This window comes from Alnus glutinosa, chromosome 11, assembly GCF_958979055.1.
Source record: "Alnus glutinosa chromosome 11, dhAlnGlut1.1, whole genome shotgun sequence".
Lineage (NCBI taxonomy): Eukaryota > Viridiplantae > Streptophyta > Magnoliopsida > Fagales > Betulaceae > Alnus > Alnus glutinosa.
In genome coordinates this window covers 22049642-22067645 of record NC_084896.1, presented here as the reverse complement: position 1 = coordinate 22067645, position 18004 = coordinate 22049642, and the positions used below count along the sequence as shown (strand labels likewise).

General features: G+C 35.8%; 1 protein-coding gene and 1 non-coding gene across 2 annotated transcripts; one reads left to right on the top strand and one right to left on the bottom strand.

Moving 5' to 3' along the window:
* The first annotated feature begins 9849 nt into the window (after nt 1-9849).
* Nucleotides 9850-9955, top strand: LOC133882978 (small nucleolar RNA R71). The gene has a single exon (XR_009902792.1). It is a non-coding gene; the product is annotated as a small nucleolar RNA R71 (small nucleolar RNA).
* A 3418-nt stretch (nt 9956-13373) lies between these two features.
* LOC133881655 (receptor-like protein kinase 7) lies at nt 13374-17162 on the bottom strand. Its single transcript, XM_062320635.1, has 2 exons — nt 14465-17162; nt 13374-13940 (listed from the first exon to the last, which is right to left on the bottom strand). Exons 1-2 carry the CDS (start codon nt 17010-17012, stop codon nt 13528-13530), a joined length of 2961 nt encoding a protein of 986 aa, XP_062176619.1. The 5' UTR covers nt 17013-17162; the 3' UTR covers nt 13374-13527.
* Between the last annotated feature and the right edge of the window lie 842 nt (nt 17163-18004).

Genomic DNA, 18004 nt, shown 5'->3' with positions numbered 1-18004 from the left:
CCTCATCACTCCGCCACTCGCCTCACCAGTCACCGGCCCTCACGGCTGCACCCCACTCCGCCACTCGCCTCACCAGTCACCGGCCCTCACTCACCAGTCGTCGCCTCAATCCCTCACCTCCCCACACGCACGGACACACCTGCAGGCCGCAGTAGAGGAAGGGAAAGGCTATAAGGAGGTAACGATTACCTTCTTTCTCATCGTCTTCTAGATTGTTCACTGGATTTCCTTTTTATGTTTTTAATTTATTTTTCATCGTTGTGGATTTTGATTGCCGATTGTAATGGTATTCGCTTGATCCAAGCTTAATTATTGTGTTTTATGATTACATGTCTTCGTTTTTGTAGTGGACTTGTTGTAGATTTGTTGTCCCTTTTTTTTTCTTCTTTTTTTTTTTTTGGTATTTAGCTTTTTGATCTAAATTTGGACGATTGATTATTGTTTTCTGCTTGTTGTGGATCTAAGCTTTGGATTAATTGATTGATAAATAAGATCGTAATAGCTATTAATTGTGGTTAAATCTCCATGTTGTTTGATTCTGGTGATTTGAACTTTTGGATTCTGTGTGGTAATCGCTATTCATGGTTCAAATTTTTTTTTTCTTAAACAAAGCTCTTCCTCCGATCTATGAAATACGTTTTAGTGCTTGATTTTTATTATTTATTCATTTATATGTTGTCAAAGTTTTATTACTTCTTTGCTTGATTTTTTGCTTTTTAAACAGTGGGTTTCGAGGTTATTTTTTGTTATTGTTTTTGCCCCTTTTTTTATGGTGATGAACAACGGTTGATTTACATGAGAATGGTTTGTATAGGAAAATCGGAAGAACAAAATGTTGTGGGTGTGTTGAAATAGAGAACACCTACAACTTTCCTCGAGTGTTTGAAGTGGCATTGAATACTAATAAGAGATTTAATTTTTGTTTAATGATATCCATGAACCTGTGTTATTCTCGGTTAATTATATTGTAAATTTTTTAGGTATGTACGGTTTTCTGCCTTCAAATACTTGTCTTCTTTGAGATTTTGTATACCCATTGGTTCGTCGCGAACCAAATTTTTTTTCATATTTTACATGGTGTTTGCTCTCACTTACTTGACTTACACGGTTTGCAGGTATTTTTGGAGGAATAACGTTCACGGTTCACGGGTCTCGTTCTGATTTCTAAGGGATTTAGGCTTTGCAGGTATTGTTTGTTCTTTGTTCTTTGTTTGGTTTATGAATTATGATACATGTGTGCCTATAATTTAAATTTGAATTTATGGTTCAAGGAATCAAGGGGCATGTGAGGTCTTAATAGAATATGTTAGGATTATCAATGTATGATTAAATTAGGTCTCTATCTTCTGTTGATTATGTTTTTTTTTTTTTTTTTTTTTTTTTCCACTTAAATTGTAGAATCAAGTCATGGACGATTTAACTAGTGCTATTATTGGACATATTGGTTCTAGTTCTGCTTCATCTAGGCCTAGTCTTTTGGATACTAATATGGGTTCTAGTTCTTCAACTATGGGCCCTCAAAATCCTAGTGCAACTCTCCCACCAAAACCTAAAAAAAATGAGCAAACATCAACGGTTTGGGAACATTTTACCAAGTTAGAGTCGAGTGACCCCGATGATCATAAATCACAGTGCAATTATTGTAAAAGGGAGTTTAATTGTCACCCTAGAAGCCATGATACTTCATCTATGCTACAACATATCAGTAAAAGCTGTAAAAAATATCCTGGTAGGTTTGATAAGACACAATCGAAGTTGAGCTTTGAGGCTAAGAGAGAAGGACAAGCGGCAGTGGGTGAAAGATCTAGTGGTAACCTTGTGATTGCTAAGTTTAATGTTTCAAAAATAAGGGCGGCACTTTCTAAGATGATCATAGTGGATGAGTTGCCATTTAGGTTTGTGGAAGGTGAAGGATTTAAGGACTTTATGAAAACAGTTAAACCTAGGTTTTCAATTCCTTCCCGTTTTACTATGATGAGGGATTGTTTTAAGTTCTTTATGTCTGAGAAAGAAAAGTTGAGGGAAATGTTCTTGACATCTGGTGTTCGGGTTTGTCTTACCACTGATTGTTGGACTTCAATACAGAACCTTAATTACATGTGTATTACTGTTCATTTTATTGATAATGAATGGAACTTACACAAAAGAATTTTAAACTTTTGTTTAATTCCTAATTACAAAGGTGAGACCATTGGGGGAAAGATTGAGTCGTGTATGCATGAATGGGGCATTGGTAGCATTTTCACTACCACGGTTGATAATGCTTCTTTCTATGATGCTGCTTTGGAGTACTTGAGGAAGAAAAGTGCTCATAATCCTAGTGCCATATTAGAAAATCGGTTTATGCATGTGAGGTATTGTGCACACATCTTAAATCTTATTGTGACTGAGGGGTTGAAAGAGGTTGATGAATCCATTATGAGGGTTAGAAGTGCGGTTAAATAAATGAAGTCTTCTCCTGCAAGATTTGAGAGTTTTAAGACTTGTCTGGAAAGAGAAAACATTAATTTCAAGGGGTTGTTGTGTTTGGATGTTCCAACTAGATGGAACTCTACATTTGAGATGTTGGAAGGTGCAGAAAAATGTTAAAGTGCTTTTGAACTTATGGAAGAGTTAGATGGATATTATGGTCCTACATTGTGGGATAGTAAAAACGGTTTAGGACCTCATAATTATGATGATTGGGCTCGTATTAGGGTTTTTCTCAAGTTCCTCGAAATTTTTTATGAAGCCACAATGCGACTTTCGGGGTCTTTGTATGTGACACGTAATATGTACATTGAAGAAGTTTCTGCCATTCAACTGCATTTACAAGAATATTGTGACAGTGATGATTATATATTGAGTCTATGGCGGAGAAAATGATGTTGAAGTATAAAAAGTATTGGGGGGATCTTGATAAGGTTAATGTGTTGTTGTTTGTTGCTATTATACTCGATTCACGAACCAAGTTGGGATCATTGGAATGTTGGTTCAATGATATTCTTAGTGTTGTGCAATGCAATGATATGATATTAAAATTGAAGAACTACCTTCAGTAATTGTTTGATCACTTCAACACTGGAGAAAACTCTCAAAGTGAACATAGTGGTGCACTTCCTCAAGGTTCCTTAGGAGAAACTGGGAAACGTACATATAAATTGATGAATAGGTACTCAAAGCTCATGACTTCTAATAGTGATGTTCAACACAAATCGGAGTTAGATCGGTATTTGATGGAGGAGATTGAAAAACCGAATGAGATCTTTGATATTTTAAATTAGTGGAAGGTGAACTCAACCTAATTCCCAGTACTAGCCAAAATAGCACGTGTTGTGTTGGTCATTTTCATTACTACAATTGCTCCAGAGTCGGCATTTAGCACTGGAGGGCGTGTGTTGGACCCTTTTCGAAGTTCATTGGCCCCAATAACGGTTGAAGCATTGGTGTGTACACAAAACTGGTTAAGATCAAAACCCATCAATGGTTATGACACAGAGATGGTTGAAGATCCTGAAAGTTATAAGCTCGAGTCAGGTAAACTTTTAGCTTTCTATTATTCACTTCTTAATTTATTTTGCTATTTAAATATTCTAAATTTCTAATTATCGGTTCCAATCTTTGTAGAAATAAATTTGAAGAACATCAACCTTTTGCTTGAGGAGGATTCGTGAAGTGAAGACTCAAAATTTTGGTTGAAACTTGCGTGCTTGATACTTGTGGTAACCGATTGGGAGGTGCTTGATGCTTTGGAACATTTAACATTTGGGTTTTTTTCATCTTGTAATATTATGTTCTTTGCGTTGTCAGTAATTTGTTCATTTATGGGATTGAATTTCTATTCGTAATTAGCAGTTAAACCCTACTAATCTACTATGTTTTTGCTTTGTAATCTGTTTTTTTTTTTTTTTTTCAATTTTTTCTGCACTAAGTGATTGAAAACATAGCAAGCAAAAATGTTTTCTTTCTTCTTTTTAAGTTTTTTTCCCCTTACATTTTAATAGATGTTGGAATTTGAATTAGGGTTCTCTATTATAAAATGACAATTAATTTTATTTTCCTTTATTTGAATTGATCTAGTTAGTAGTTACTTTGAGTCTTTAATGATAAAGCTTAAGATTTTTTTATTTTCATTTTCTTACCTTCTGGTGTTTCTTCATAATATTGATGGGTGCTAAAGTTTGTAGATTGTTTGGAATTTGTGAAGAGGGCATGTGTCCGTTGATTATTCAAAATCAACTTGGAAAACAGTTTCTAAATATGCCGGTTATGGTTCAAGTATTCAGGCTAGAACCCCACTGGATTTTGCTTTATCTCTTTGAATACATTTGTTTTCAGCTTCAATTTGCATTTGGGTTTGTGTACTGTATCGGGTGCGGGAAAAAGTTTTTGTTTTTGGTGGTGAAGAAGTGGGAGGTTCTGGTTTTTGCAGATATAGGAACTGATCCGAGGAGCCAAAAATGCTGTGTCTTTGGCCCAGGCTTGTTTTTCGACTTCCAATGTTATGTTGTTGTAATTTGCTTTGAATAAAGGTGTTGCTGTTATCATTGACGTATTGAGAAATGAGAGGAAAAACAGTTTGTTTAGTCTTCCAATGTGGTATTGTTTCTATATTGGTTTGGTGTTGAGTTTGATGAGAATGGAGGTACCGAGAAATTTAACCAGTTTTTATTATTCTCTGAAAATTAGGGCGTGTTTGGTGCAGGTTTTGAAAGGGGTGTTCTTTGTTATGAAAAGTTTAGACTATGGGGAGGACCGGACAAAACAATTTGGCAATGCATATTTAGAAACTGATTTCCAAGTTGATTTAGATAAATATATTGATTGAGGGATACTTATATTTGAACATTAGTGATAAGTGGCAAGAGTTTTCAAACAGGCATAACCCGCGGGGATCCCCGCCCCGTGCGGGTGCATGGGGTTTTTCGTGGGGTGCGGGGTCAAAAAATCTCTATCCCCGCCACCTTCCGCCTTATGCTCAACTCTAGTCATTACTATCATTTGCTTATGCTATTCCAATATATTTATCTCTCTAGATTCCCATAATAATATGAATGGCCCCAAATTGAAATGTGAAAATCAATTAGCATTTTCGTAAAAGAGTAATGCTATAAATTATATTTTTATATTATAATTATTCTACAATGCTGATATGGCAGTCTCAACCAACCTTTTAAAGCATTAACAGCAGCTTTTCTTAAACTTTTTTTTCTCAATTTAAGGAATTCAATCACTTTTTGCTTTCCTATTTAAATGCATTCTACAATAGCTCATCTTATCATTTTCTTATATCATTTAAATATTCTTTAAATTAAATGATAGAAGAAAGAGATAAGAAAAAAAAAAAAAATCATTTAAATATTGTTTCAAATAAATGCTAGAGGAATAAGAGTGGAAAGAAAAAGTTTTTTATATTAAAATAATATTAAGGAAACCACTTTTGCTTCCCTAGATCTAATGTATAATTTTTGATTTCATTGGTGTTTCCTTAATTTAGAGAACAATAAGAAAATGTGATTCAATTGGTTTTTTTAGGAGTTCTCCCTACAACTAGGAAATTGAATGAAATTTAGAAAAGCTGCTATTACTACTCCCTAATAATTATGATTATGACAGTCTAATCATGTATGTTTACTCGAGTATATAATTACTCCAAGCCCCTTAGGCTCCCCAAGTAAGATGGGCCTATTGGGCTGAAAGTGCAAGACCCAAAACCAATAACCTCCGAGTGGCACATAGGGACCTATCGACCATTTGAGATCTAACAATTGAGGCACGAAAAAGGATACCCGCTTTGACTGTAATACCCGATAAAATCACATGCATAATAAGTGTATTGATATTATTATTATTATTATATATTAAGTACTCGGATGAAAGAAAGAAATAAAAGCATGAAGTTAATCAATAGGCGCTTGAGCATTGTAAGTCTGCAGTGTAATACAATATACTTGTGAGCAACAAAAGACGGTGAAAATGAAAATATCTTTTAACCCAGTTCCTAGAAACGATTCCAAAAGATCAAAAACTGATTCAATTACCCTCATAAGCAAGATTCGGTTTATGGGTAACTTAGTTAATTAAAGATAAGATGATAATTATTAGACAAGACATATTATTCCATTAATTATTACTTAAGTCAGCTGCTTGTGAATCCGGCCATTGAAGCTCTAAGGTGCTGGATTCATCACAACCGTGCGAGTGTAATATAAATAAGTTGCATGGGTTCAGTCATTGATCAAGAAAGAGTCAGAAAATATTAAGAGAAACTCTATTGTTTTCACTCTCCAATCTCCTTCTCTCTAGTTTATGAAATTCCATTCTCAGGTTTCATTGCTTTCGCTTACTTTCCAGCAACCTATAAACTAAGGTTGAAGCTTTGAATTACCCACAAAAACATAGCAAAACCAGTAGAGACCAAAACAGAGACCGTTTCTGTTCTAAAAACCAGAAAACAGAGTATTAAGAGAATTATTGTGCTCTTCTACTTTGGGCAGCAAACTCTTCTCCATTGTGAACCTTGGAAACGATTTTGGTGAGTAAATCATCTCTCTTGTTTTCCTGGAATCAATAGTTCTCTTCTTAATTGATCCTTATTATAAGAATTGGAAAACTAATGTATAAATATATATATGGTTTTAAAACATTGGGTACTATATATATTAAATATCTGTTGTTTGTGTGTGTGTGAATGTCGGGCAGAAGAGAGTTGAAGAAGAAGAAGACGTGAACTCTGTGTGTGTTTGATGGATGTTTAAAGAAAATATGTGGGTAAAAGAGGAGTGAAGTGTGTTTTGTGTTTGTTTTGAGGAAACAAGAAGTTTGTATGTGTGTGGGTATCGGTTTGTGGGTAGATGAGTGGGAGAAAGAATTTTTTATTAAAGTTTGGGTATGTTGATAGCAAGTGATATAAAAACACAAAAAAAAAAAAAAAAAAAAAAAAAAAAAAAAAAAGTGTATAGAAGTTCTAGAGATATTTCTTGAAATAGATATTTCAAAAGGGGGATTATATACAAAATTACTATTTATGTATATGTATATAAGCAAGTATATAGTATTAAAAAAAGGAATATTTTTGGTAAATAATGTTATGCTGTCCAAATTTTTTTAAAATAATATATAGCATTTAATTAATTAATGTTGTGATTCCACCTTAGTTAAAAGAGACAAAATAACAATATTTTAAATTACTATGTTTATTTGAGAAAAATGGATATTTTATAAATATAAGATAGAGCTATATTTGTAGCTGTTATGATGACCGAATAAAATAATAAGTTTATTTAGCATCATTTACTAATTAGTTAATGCATAAATGTAATTATGTAGTTACAGAGGATTATCTTTCGAGTGAGAATTGTAAGTATCTTTATATTTACTGAGGGTGATGCTGGTGGACTTTTCATTAATATCATGTTTACTGTTTTATTTATTTGTTTGTGCATGTGATTTTACATATTTTCTATTTTAATTAAACTGCTTAAATAAAGCTGGTGAGACCTAGTTTTGGCCTACCAGTAGAACTTAGTTTTGGCTTCCATAACCTTAATAAATAACAGGTATTGGACCAGAGTTTTGGTATTCAGCAACCATTAAACGAATAAGCTTTAAGTGAGTAGAACTTAATTTTGGCTTCCAGTGGAACTTAGTTTTGGCTTCCAGTGGAACTTAATTTTGACTTCCAGAGGAACCTAGTTTTGGCTTCCTCCAACGCGTTGATCAGACCTAATTTTGATCACATAACAAGATAAGTGCAAAAGAAGAGTAATTAATATATTACATATAAAATTGTCATATTACTGCTTTATCCTTATGTTTATATTCTTTTCATGCCTACAGAACATGAATGGCATATACATATATTCATGAAGCTAAATACATCGTGTTACATTTTCATAAGTAAATCAGTTTTCATCATATTATTGGAAACAATTGACTCACTTAGGTTTTTTTTTTTTTTTTTTTTTTTTTTTTTTTGTATTATTCTTTTCATGTTAAATATTAATACAGGTTATGAGGATTAGGAATATCAAAACTTCCCAGAAGGCGGTTAGAAGGATCCTAATAGTAGGCTTTGAGACTGTGTGGTCTCCATTTTTGTAAACTACTATGTAGTAGTCTATTGTGATATTATTTGGATATATATTATATTTATATTTCTGTCGTATTGTAATAATAATACTTTGGCTATTTTGGATTGTATTATATTCGTGCCCTGTGTGATACAAGTACTATCATATGTGTAATGACCTAATTACACTTGTTTTTATAATATGAGGTATTATCATTAGAGGTTCTGTCATGTTGGCTATGTTTCAATCTAGTAGATAATTAAATATAGTCCGCTACCATTTTATACTTTGTTGGTGTTATTGATGATGTCATAACGGCACGTGAAAAAAAAAAATTAAAATTTTTACTTAAGCCTTTTTGTAAAAGACGGGTTGTTACAGTATGGTATCAGAGTATTTTGCTCTGAGGACCTTCCTAGTTGTGATCATAAAATAGAAATTAAAAATAACACAAAGAGTTATAGGAATACAAAAATATATTTGTTTATGTATATATATATTATGATTTTGGTTGAATTTGTATGAGCATACATTTTAAATTATATTGATTGCAATATAATTGTTTAAGAATATTATTGTTTGATTTTAGTGTTATTTGATTTTTTTTTTTTTAAAAGAAAAGAAAAGAAAAATCGTTTCTATTTTTTTAAAGAATGTGGGGGTAATTATTCCTTAAATATAGAATCATGCCTCCTAGATGCCGTCCTCTTTGTGACATTAATCGTGATGCACATCACTCTGAAAATAGTGATGAAGATCAACCACCTCCACCCCCACCTCCACAATTAAATGATGGAATGCATCCAGCTTTAATGCAATTCATGGCCGACACGACGAGGCACCTCATCGATGTGGTATCTTGAATCCCACGACCGGTTGAACGAGCTGAACGCATAGGTTGTTCCCTTCGCGATTTCGCTAGCCATCGCTTCCGTTCGTTTGAAGGAATTGAGGGGCCAAGTGCTGCAGAAGCATGACTCACAGACATAGAAGCACTGTACAGAACTCTTGATTGTACTGATGAACAGAGAGTTCGGTATGTCAAATTGAGTCTAACTGGTGAAGCGAGAAGATGGTGGAATGCAAGGAGGGTGCTGTTAGGCAAAAATGCGATGATTACCTTGGAATCTTTCAAGGTAGAATACAACCGACGTTTCTTCCATCAAGCCTAGAGGCAGTTGCAGGCAATTGAATTTCAAAACCTAGTATAAGGTAGTATGACTGTAGAGAAATATTCTGCTAGGTTTATGGAATTGGCTAGGTTCGCAGCCAACTCAGTGCCTGATGAAGAGTCGAAGGTAGAAAAATTCAAGAATGGCCTTAACCCTCGCGTCAAAGAAAGGGTTATGTGTCTTGAAATTAAAGGCTACGCCCGATTGATGGAGGTTGCGTCCATTGCTCAATAGGAGGCTCAGAAGATTGTCCAACAATAGGACAATTTCCGACCTGATGTGATGGATCGGAACAAAATGAACATGCATCATGTGGTGTGTGTATATGAGATGCAGTCGCAGGAACAAAATCAGATGCAAGTAATTGATCTAACTTTCTAGATAAAGCATCCACTTTGGCATTCAAGTCCAAAGGTTGGGATACTTCATAAAGAGTTTGGCTCCTAGTGTTTGTCATACAACCGGATGATGAATGGTGTAAAGAATTTTCAGACAGATTTTCAAAAAGTGTCCATGCATCATCCTCACTCTTCAACATAAAAGTACCCCCACATGAAGCATTTATCATCTGTCTATGAGGCTCAGTTAAACCATCATAGAAGCACTGTACAAGCTGCCACTTGGGAACAGCATGATGTGGACATTTTCGTAAAAGGTCCTTCATCCTCTCCCAAGTCTCATGAAAAGGTTCTCCCTCTATTAGCGAAAAGCTAGTTATGTCTCTTCGTATTTGATTTGTTTTCCCTATGGTAAAGTACTTTTTAAGGAACTCGTGTTGCATCTGAGCCCAAGAAGTAATGGAGTTAGTCTCTAGGGAATTCAACCAATACTTAGCTTTTTCTTTAAGAGAGAATGGGAACAAACGCATCCTTAAAGCATCCTCTGTAAAATTCTGCAATCTTATGGTGGAGCAGATTTTTATGAATTCATCTAAATGCTTATAAGAATCCTCAGTATTAAGTCCGTAAAATAATGGAAGCATTTGAATGAATCCAGACTTAATTTCAAAATGAGCTGCCGTAATGTCCGACAACTGAAGGCTTGAAGTAGGTGTGTATGTCGAGGGAACATAGTGGTCCCTCAACAGCACAGGCTTTGGTTCTTCAGCCATTGGTGATTTAGAATGGGCTCTTAGACGTGAGTTCCGTTTGGATCTCCTTCGTCTAGAAATCTGCTCTAAGTTTGGGTCATATGGAAAAATAGGCAATGATAATGAACGACGACCAAACGTGCACCAACAAAAATTAATCTATATATACAAGGTACAGAAAAGAAATAAAATGAATAAGAAAGAAAAACTAACCGGTTCTGCAGTGAGGCAATGATAATATTGTGATGTTATTCAGATATATATTATATTTATATTTCTGTCGTATTGTAATGATAATACTTTGGCTATTTTGGGTTGTATTATATTCGTGCCCTGTGTGGTACAAGTACTATCATATGTGTAATGACCTAATTACACTTGCTTTTATAATATGATGTATTTTCATTAGAGGCTCTATGGTGTTGGCTATGTTTCAATCTAGTAGATAATTAAATATAGTCCGCTGCCATTTTATATTTTGTTGGCATTATTGATGATGTCATAACGGCAGGTGAAAAAAAAAAAATTAAAATTTTCACTTACGCCTTTTTGTAAAAGGCGGGTCGTTACACTGACACATCACCATAGTCGTTTACTAAAAGATAGAGGAGACAATTATTGAAAAGGGAATATTTGTTACTCCCTCCCTAAGTTGAGATGTGGATTGAGGGACTACACTATACAACACGAAAGGTATTTTGTACAATCAAGGCATACCCAACCAAAAAATGCCACTTGGCTAGACAATTACGAGAATATGAGATGCAACACATCGGTCCCATTTGTAACGACCCAAGAAAAGCGCTAGCTACATCTGCACTATCACCTTAAAATGACTAATCAATTTTGGAGGTTCCCTACAATCACCTATAAAAGATCAGCTTCATTTAGTAAGTGAGCAATATGGAACTTAACACTCATAAGTGTCTTTATAAACCACATACTCCATGTGGACTACTCATCTCTCAATATGGGACTAGGATGTTACAATCTCCTCCCTTTAAACCTCTGACCTCCTCGTCAGAGCCACGTCATGCAGTGCTCTAGTGCCACATGATGTTACTAAGTGGCTTTAATACCATTTATATTGACCTAATTCTTTCAAAAATCTCGAATGGCCCTACATGCTTGGGGCTTAACTTTTATTTTTTACCAGATATAAAAGGGGAAAACACCATCACAGGTGAGATCTATTTTGCCTTTCATTTTGCCAACTCTCTTTTCCTTCATTATCTTCCTCTCAAAGCAATCCCAATAACTTAAGCATTGAAGGTATCTCTCACTATAGCTAGCACACCTGACAAGCTTCTTTACTAACCTTTCTTTTTCTTTGCAGTCACCTTAGGTTAAACCCTTGGTGTGTTGTCAGCAGTACCAACATTTACCATTCTCATTATGCAAAATTCAGTGCATTCCATAGTGCTTGTACTCACTATTGGGGTGCAATTAACCATATCCCATGTTAGGATGCACAAGATTCGTGCTTTGCCCCACGCATTGATAAGGGTTCACTATTAATGTGAAATTAGTTATAGAGATGTGTTTGATGTCGTTTTCTTACACATCTCTTTTGTAAATCCACCATTGAATTTGTAGAATCCACATGTAATCCTACATATTCAATAGTAGATTTGCACATCTCTTATACAGATATGTGCAAGAGAATAAAACAAAAAAGTTCTCTTAAGTATATTCCATACCATACTAGTGCGAGGTTGCATTGTTCATTATTGTATATATTTAGTTTCTGAGTGGGCCAGCATAGTCATTCTTTTTTGGGCTCATAATGCGTTGGGCCATTTGTAGGTACTTGAGGACGCTCATACTCTTATCATATATAAAAATGGAATTGGCCCATTGAATTCCATTATCACCATTTGTGAATTAGGGTAGAGAGAAAAAGACTCCTCCCACACACAACACTATATTCTTACGAGTAATACTATTTAATAGATTGTTATGCAATTGCTAAACAACTAGATAATGTGACAGTAAAAATAAATCATTGGATCAGAACTTGTAAAAAAAAAAAAATCAAACATTGATTTTTACTGTCATGTCATTACAGTTATATGACAGTCGTATAACAATCTGTTGAATATACTTACTCATACTCTTATTCTCATTTAGGGCATCAACTGTAGAGGAGGTATGTGTTTCATTCTCAATAATTAATTTTTCACATGTTGTGAACAAAATGAGAGAAGATTCTTGCTTAAAATCTTTCATGCATCAGATTTGTGCTTTGCACCAGTTTCAATTTCTATCTGTCACGATTATCTATCATTAACATATGTTTTTTACTACCATATTAATTACTAGAAAAATGAAAAATTAAAATTTAGCCTCGCAAACTGCCAGCCGTTTTGGAAGTAGCTCCACGAATTGCCAACGTTTGGACTCTGGTCCCCCAAACTACCAAAAAGTTTTAAAAATGCCAATTTTGTCGAAATATGCCTATAATACCCATGTCACGTGTCATTTTTTATTTTAAAAATAATTAAAATAAAACTAAAGTTTTATTTCTTTTATTTTTTAAAATAAGAATAAAGAAAAAAGAAAAATGGTGGTGGCAGCCACCCCCCTTGGGAAGGGGGGTGGCCGCTCGCCACTCTGTGGGCATTGGGGGTGGCTTTTAAGCCACCCTTTGATCCATTTTCGGGGTGGTGTGGCCTTTTTTTTTTTTTTAAAAAAAAAAAAAAAAAAAAAAAATCATAATAAATTTTAGTTTTTTTTTTTTTTAGTTTTTTAATTGTTTAATTGAAAAATGACATATGACATGGGTATTATAGGCATATTTCGACAAAATTTGTCTTTTTAAAACTTTTTGGTAATTTGGAGAGCCAGAATCCAAGCGTCGACAATTTGTGGGCTATTTGCAAAACGGCTGGTAGTTTGAGGGCTAAATTATAATTTTTCCTTGAAAAAATGTTTGTAACATGTGAAAGTCCATGTAGGTTGGGGAATCATGACTTTAAGAAGCTAATTTCTTGAGTTTGGACAAAAGCAAGAAGTTTGAGTTGAACTTTGCTAATCAAATAGAAGCAGGAAACACCTTGATGACGAAACAACTAGCTTAATTATTGTGTATACAATACAATCTAAAGTCTCTCTGCAGAATCTTATGAGCAGAGATGAAAATGATACATCTGTACTACTATTCCGAAATTCTCTCTTCGTTTTTACAGCAAGGAGAATCAATTTCTTATGAAGTTTAACCTTCAAATTCAAGGGCTCGGATCATGCCAGTGTTCTTCAATCTCTGATTCGAACTATCTGGGGATTCTTTGTTGATAACAATGTCTGTAAGTTTGCATGGCTCAGCCTCTTCTAGCATCTGAACTACTATTCTCATGGAGGGTCTTAGACTTGGAATTTTTGCTGTGCAGTGGATGGCTATTTTCAACACCTTCATTGCATCTTCCTTTAGAGCCTCTGAGATGATTGAGTCCACCAGGCCAAGCAAACTCTCTCTGCTATTCATTTTGCTGTTTACCCAGCAGACTATGTCCTTGTTCTCTCCAAACTCTCGCTCAATCGGCCTCTTTCCTGTCACCAGCTCCATTAACACTACCCCAAAGCTGTAGACATCACTCTTCTCATTCACCTTGTATGTGTATGCATATTCTTCACCCACCAAAATAAAAAGGAAAACAATTAATTTTCATATGACAAGCAGCAACTTAATCAATGTTAGAGCTACTGTGTTTTTAGCAATTTCCAATCATATTAGTCATCCTAAGCTGATCCAGTTAATTAGCTTTGCATCCCCTTGGATTTCATGATACACCAAAAACTGCAAAGAAAAATTGTCACACTGCTCATTAAACTACTATCTTCTCAGAAAAAGGATACCAATTTCCTCAACAATCTAGCTTGTTTCTTGAGCATTTTTACCTTTCCCTTATCTTTCCTATTCATTTTGATCTTTGGAAAAATCTAGGACCCACAGTTTTTTACACAACCGCAAACTCAATACGAAATTAGCGGGTTAGAGTTGAAAGGTATAGCCCATTTAATTAAGTAGGTTAGATTATTGTTAACTTATGTAGTCTTATACTTATACTTCGACATAACCCAAACACGGCATGCGAAACACAAATTGCCACCAATAACAAGACAAAAAATCAAACAAAGGAGAAGGAACTTACCAGGAGCCATGTATCCAAGTGTCCCAGCAATGACGTGGGTCCAATCCCCTACACCATCAGCCTGCAAAATCTTAGCTAACCCAAAATCAGCAATCTTTGGCTTCCAATCCCCATCCAGCAAAATATTACTGGATTTCACATCACGGTGAATCACTGGTCTATCACATCCATGGTGAAGATACTCCAATCCCCTTGCAGCCCCCAAGGCAATCAAATACCTCACCTCCCATCCCATCTCAATCTTCTTACATGTATGGAGCCGATCCCACAAGCTCCCATTAGGCAAGTACTCGTAAACCAGTAGATTGCTGTCCTCGCTGGTGATGCTGCAGTAGAGATCCACCACGTTCACATGCCTCACTGAGCTCAATGTGGCCACCTCTGCTTCATACTCTGATGACCGGAACTTCCTTTTTGTCAGCATAGCAGAGCTGCTCTGGCAATTTTTCCGGCCACTCGAATCCGATATCCAAATGTGCTTCACAGCAAGCTCTTTCCCATCAGCTAGTACAGCCTTGTAAACATTCCCTGACCCTCCTTTCCCAATCTGATTCTCTGTTTTGATGGCGCCGATGATCTCTTTCTCTGTGAAGCTTAGCACGCGATACTGCTTCATATCCCAAGAATTAGGCTTCAATGGAGTTTCAAGATTATTGGGTCTTAGCTTAACGCATAGGAAACATGCTAGCGAAGCGAACAGAATCAAAGCTCCGGCAGTAAAACAGAGTATCAGTGTCCGGAGGTGGCTCTGTGTGCTGGAACGTGATGAACATGGCTGGAAATGCTCGAAATTCTGACTGCATAAGCCTGGATTTCCATTGAAGCTGTTGTGGAAGGCTTGGATGGCCAGAGACGCGGGTATTGGGCCGGCCAACTGGTTGTTTGACAGGTCAAGAAGGCTCAATCTCAGTAATGACAAACTGGTCGGAATTTCACCGGAAAGTTTGTTATTTGACAAGTTCAACGAGTTGAGAGTAGGCAAATTTCCGAGACTTGCCGGAATGTTGCCCGACAGTAAATTCCCAAAGAGGTTTATGTCGGACAGGGAAACACATGAGCCTAATGACTCCGGTATAATCCCAGAAAACATGTTACCGTCTAAATAAAGACTGTTTAGTTTCCTCAATCCACCGATTGTTGCCGGGATTTGACCGGAGAATTGATTTGAACTGAGCATCACGGAGACCAACGACGAAGCTTCGGAAATCGACAAGGGTAATTCACCAGAGAAGCGATTGTTAGCAAGAAGTAATTGTGCAAGAGATTTTCCTTCTCCGATATTGGATGAGACGGGACCTTCAAAATCATTCATAGTAACATCAATTATGGTTAAGTTGGGTAAGCTCCATATCCCCGCCGGAATAACACCGGAAAGGGAATTGTTATTTACTCGTATCCGTTCCAAAGACGAGCAATTCGCGTAGTTTTCTGGGATTCCACCGGTGAACCTGTTCTGTAGCAGAAGCAGTTTAATCATTTTGCCACTCTTGCACATGTCAGGCGGTATAGGACCTGTCAAAAAATTCTCCGATACATCAATGTAAAGAAGGTCCGAGCCGGAGCCGAGCTTCTGAGGAAGAGTGCCGGTAAACTCGTTCCTGTAGAGTGAGAAATACACAAGGCTCTTCAACTCCCCGAGCTCTTCAGGAATCTCCCCTGTGAACTGGTTTTCATAGAGATTTAAAGAAGCAATGTTCGTCAAGAATCTCACCTCAGAAATATTGCCTTGGAGGTTGTTAGTACTCACATCAAGATTTACAAGACTCGTAAGATTTCGAAATCCCGCCGGCAGTTTCCCGGTCAAGAAATTTTTGTAAAGCTCGAGTTGCCGAAGATTCGTGAGTTTTACAATATCGCCGGGGATTTCACCGGAAAATCGGTTCCAGGAAAGCTCGAGATTTCTGAGCTGAGTAAGATTTCCTAGACCCTCTGGAATTCGTCCTTCGAGGCTGCAGTTCGAGAGGTAAAGCCAGTACAATTTATCAAGCTTCAAGACCTCCATAGGGAAAGGACTTTTCTGAAAGACAATGTCGCCGAGGCTCAAGAAAGTGAGACTCGTAAGATTTTCCAATGATTTCCATGGAAATAGCCCAGAAAACCCACTGTTGTTTAAACTCAATAGCTTCAATTGGCTTAAAGAAGACAAATCAGGCACTTCCCCAGAAAACAAATTCACACCCAAGTCTAACTGTTGCAAACTAGTACAATTCTTCACGTCCTCAGAGATTCCACCGTGCAAAAAATTCTTCCCCAGAGAGAGTTTCTCCAGCGCCTGAAGCTTGCATATTGAATCAAATGGAAGAATCCCAGATAGCTTTTGTTCGGGGAGATTGATTTCCGTGACAAGTCCATTGGAATTGCATACTATCCCAGTGAAGCTGCATACGGAGTTATCTTGTGTCCACGAGCTGAAAACATTGGTATTTGAACTTTGCAGAGCAAACTTGAATTCTAGAAGCGGCTGGAGCTCGTCGGATTTGGAGAAAGATATCAGGCTGAAAATGAATAGAAAGGCAAACAGCTGCCGGAAAAATTGATTGGCCGACATGCCGGTGAAAGAGTAGGGATGGGTGGCGGTGGTTCTAGAATTTGTCAGTGTTGTAGTAAGAGGACATGGAAATGGAAATGGAAATGGAAGACAGGGGGTAGACTTGATTAGCACGAGGACGGCTTGAAAGTTTGACTAAAAGTGGGAGAAGAGTTACGCATGTGAAGAGCAGAAGAGGAGAATTTTCGCACGCAAAGTTGGGTAGTATTTCCTAATTTTGGTCGTCATTTTTAATATCTTAATATAATTTCTTGTTGGAAATTCATGAACAGCAAATGATAAGACAAAATAATAATAATAAATTACTCAAAAAAAGAGTTGAATGACAAAAAAGCAATATGAACATGAGAGTCGGTTGTTTGACAAAATTTTATTTTCTTTTTATAATATTTTAATTGAGGATCAATTTGGGATTTATTTGTTACACAAGTGCATGCGTATCACATTGAATTATTTATTTATTTATTTATTTATTTTAACATTTCAAGATTTTATTTGTCACAAGGTCAAATCACAAAGACAAGTTTAATAGCTTTTTTTAAAAAAAAAATAAAAAATAAATTAAATGATGTAATATCAACATATTATGACAGAGTAATGCTATATACTACATAAAAAAAAAATTTATAAATATTTTTAAAGTTGATTTGATAAGGTCTTGTAATTATTAGATTTTTTTTTTTTTAATTTTTAACAAGCGCTACTAAAACCCTGCCACGTTTATTTTATAGAATACTTGTAAATATTTGTAGCGTTACTCATTATATTATAGTTACACTCGGAGATTTTTGATTCTCTATACCACTCCTTGCTCGATGTGATAACCATTTGAATCTCTTAATCGATGCCCAAAATTAGTATTTAAAATATAGATATAAATTTCTTCTAATTTGAGTTCAAAGAATCTCTTCATATTCAACCCATAATACTGTCGTGTTTTTTTTAAAATTATTTGTCAATATACAGCATGTCAAGTTCGGGCCGTTCCCAGG

Bases quoted from the DNA above. Each gene is read 5' to 3' on its own strand.
- LOC133881655 (XM_062320635.1), bottom strand. From the start codon at position 17,012: ATGTCGGCCAATCAATTTTTCCGGCAGCTGTTTGCCTTTCTATTCATT. The intron at 13,941-14,464 runs GTAAGTTCCTTC...TGGTGGGTGAAG, and splicing joins ACTTGGATACATGGCTCCTG to AATATGCATACACATACAAG.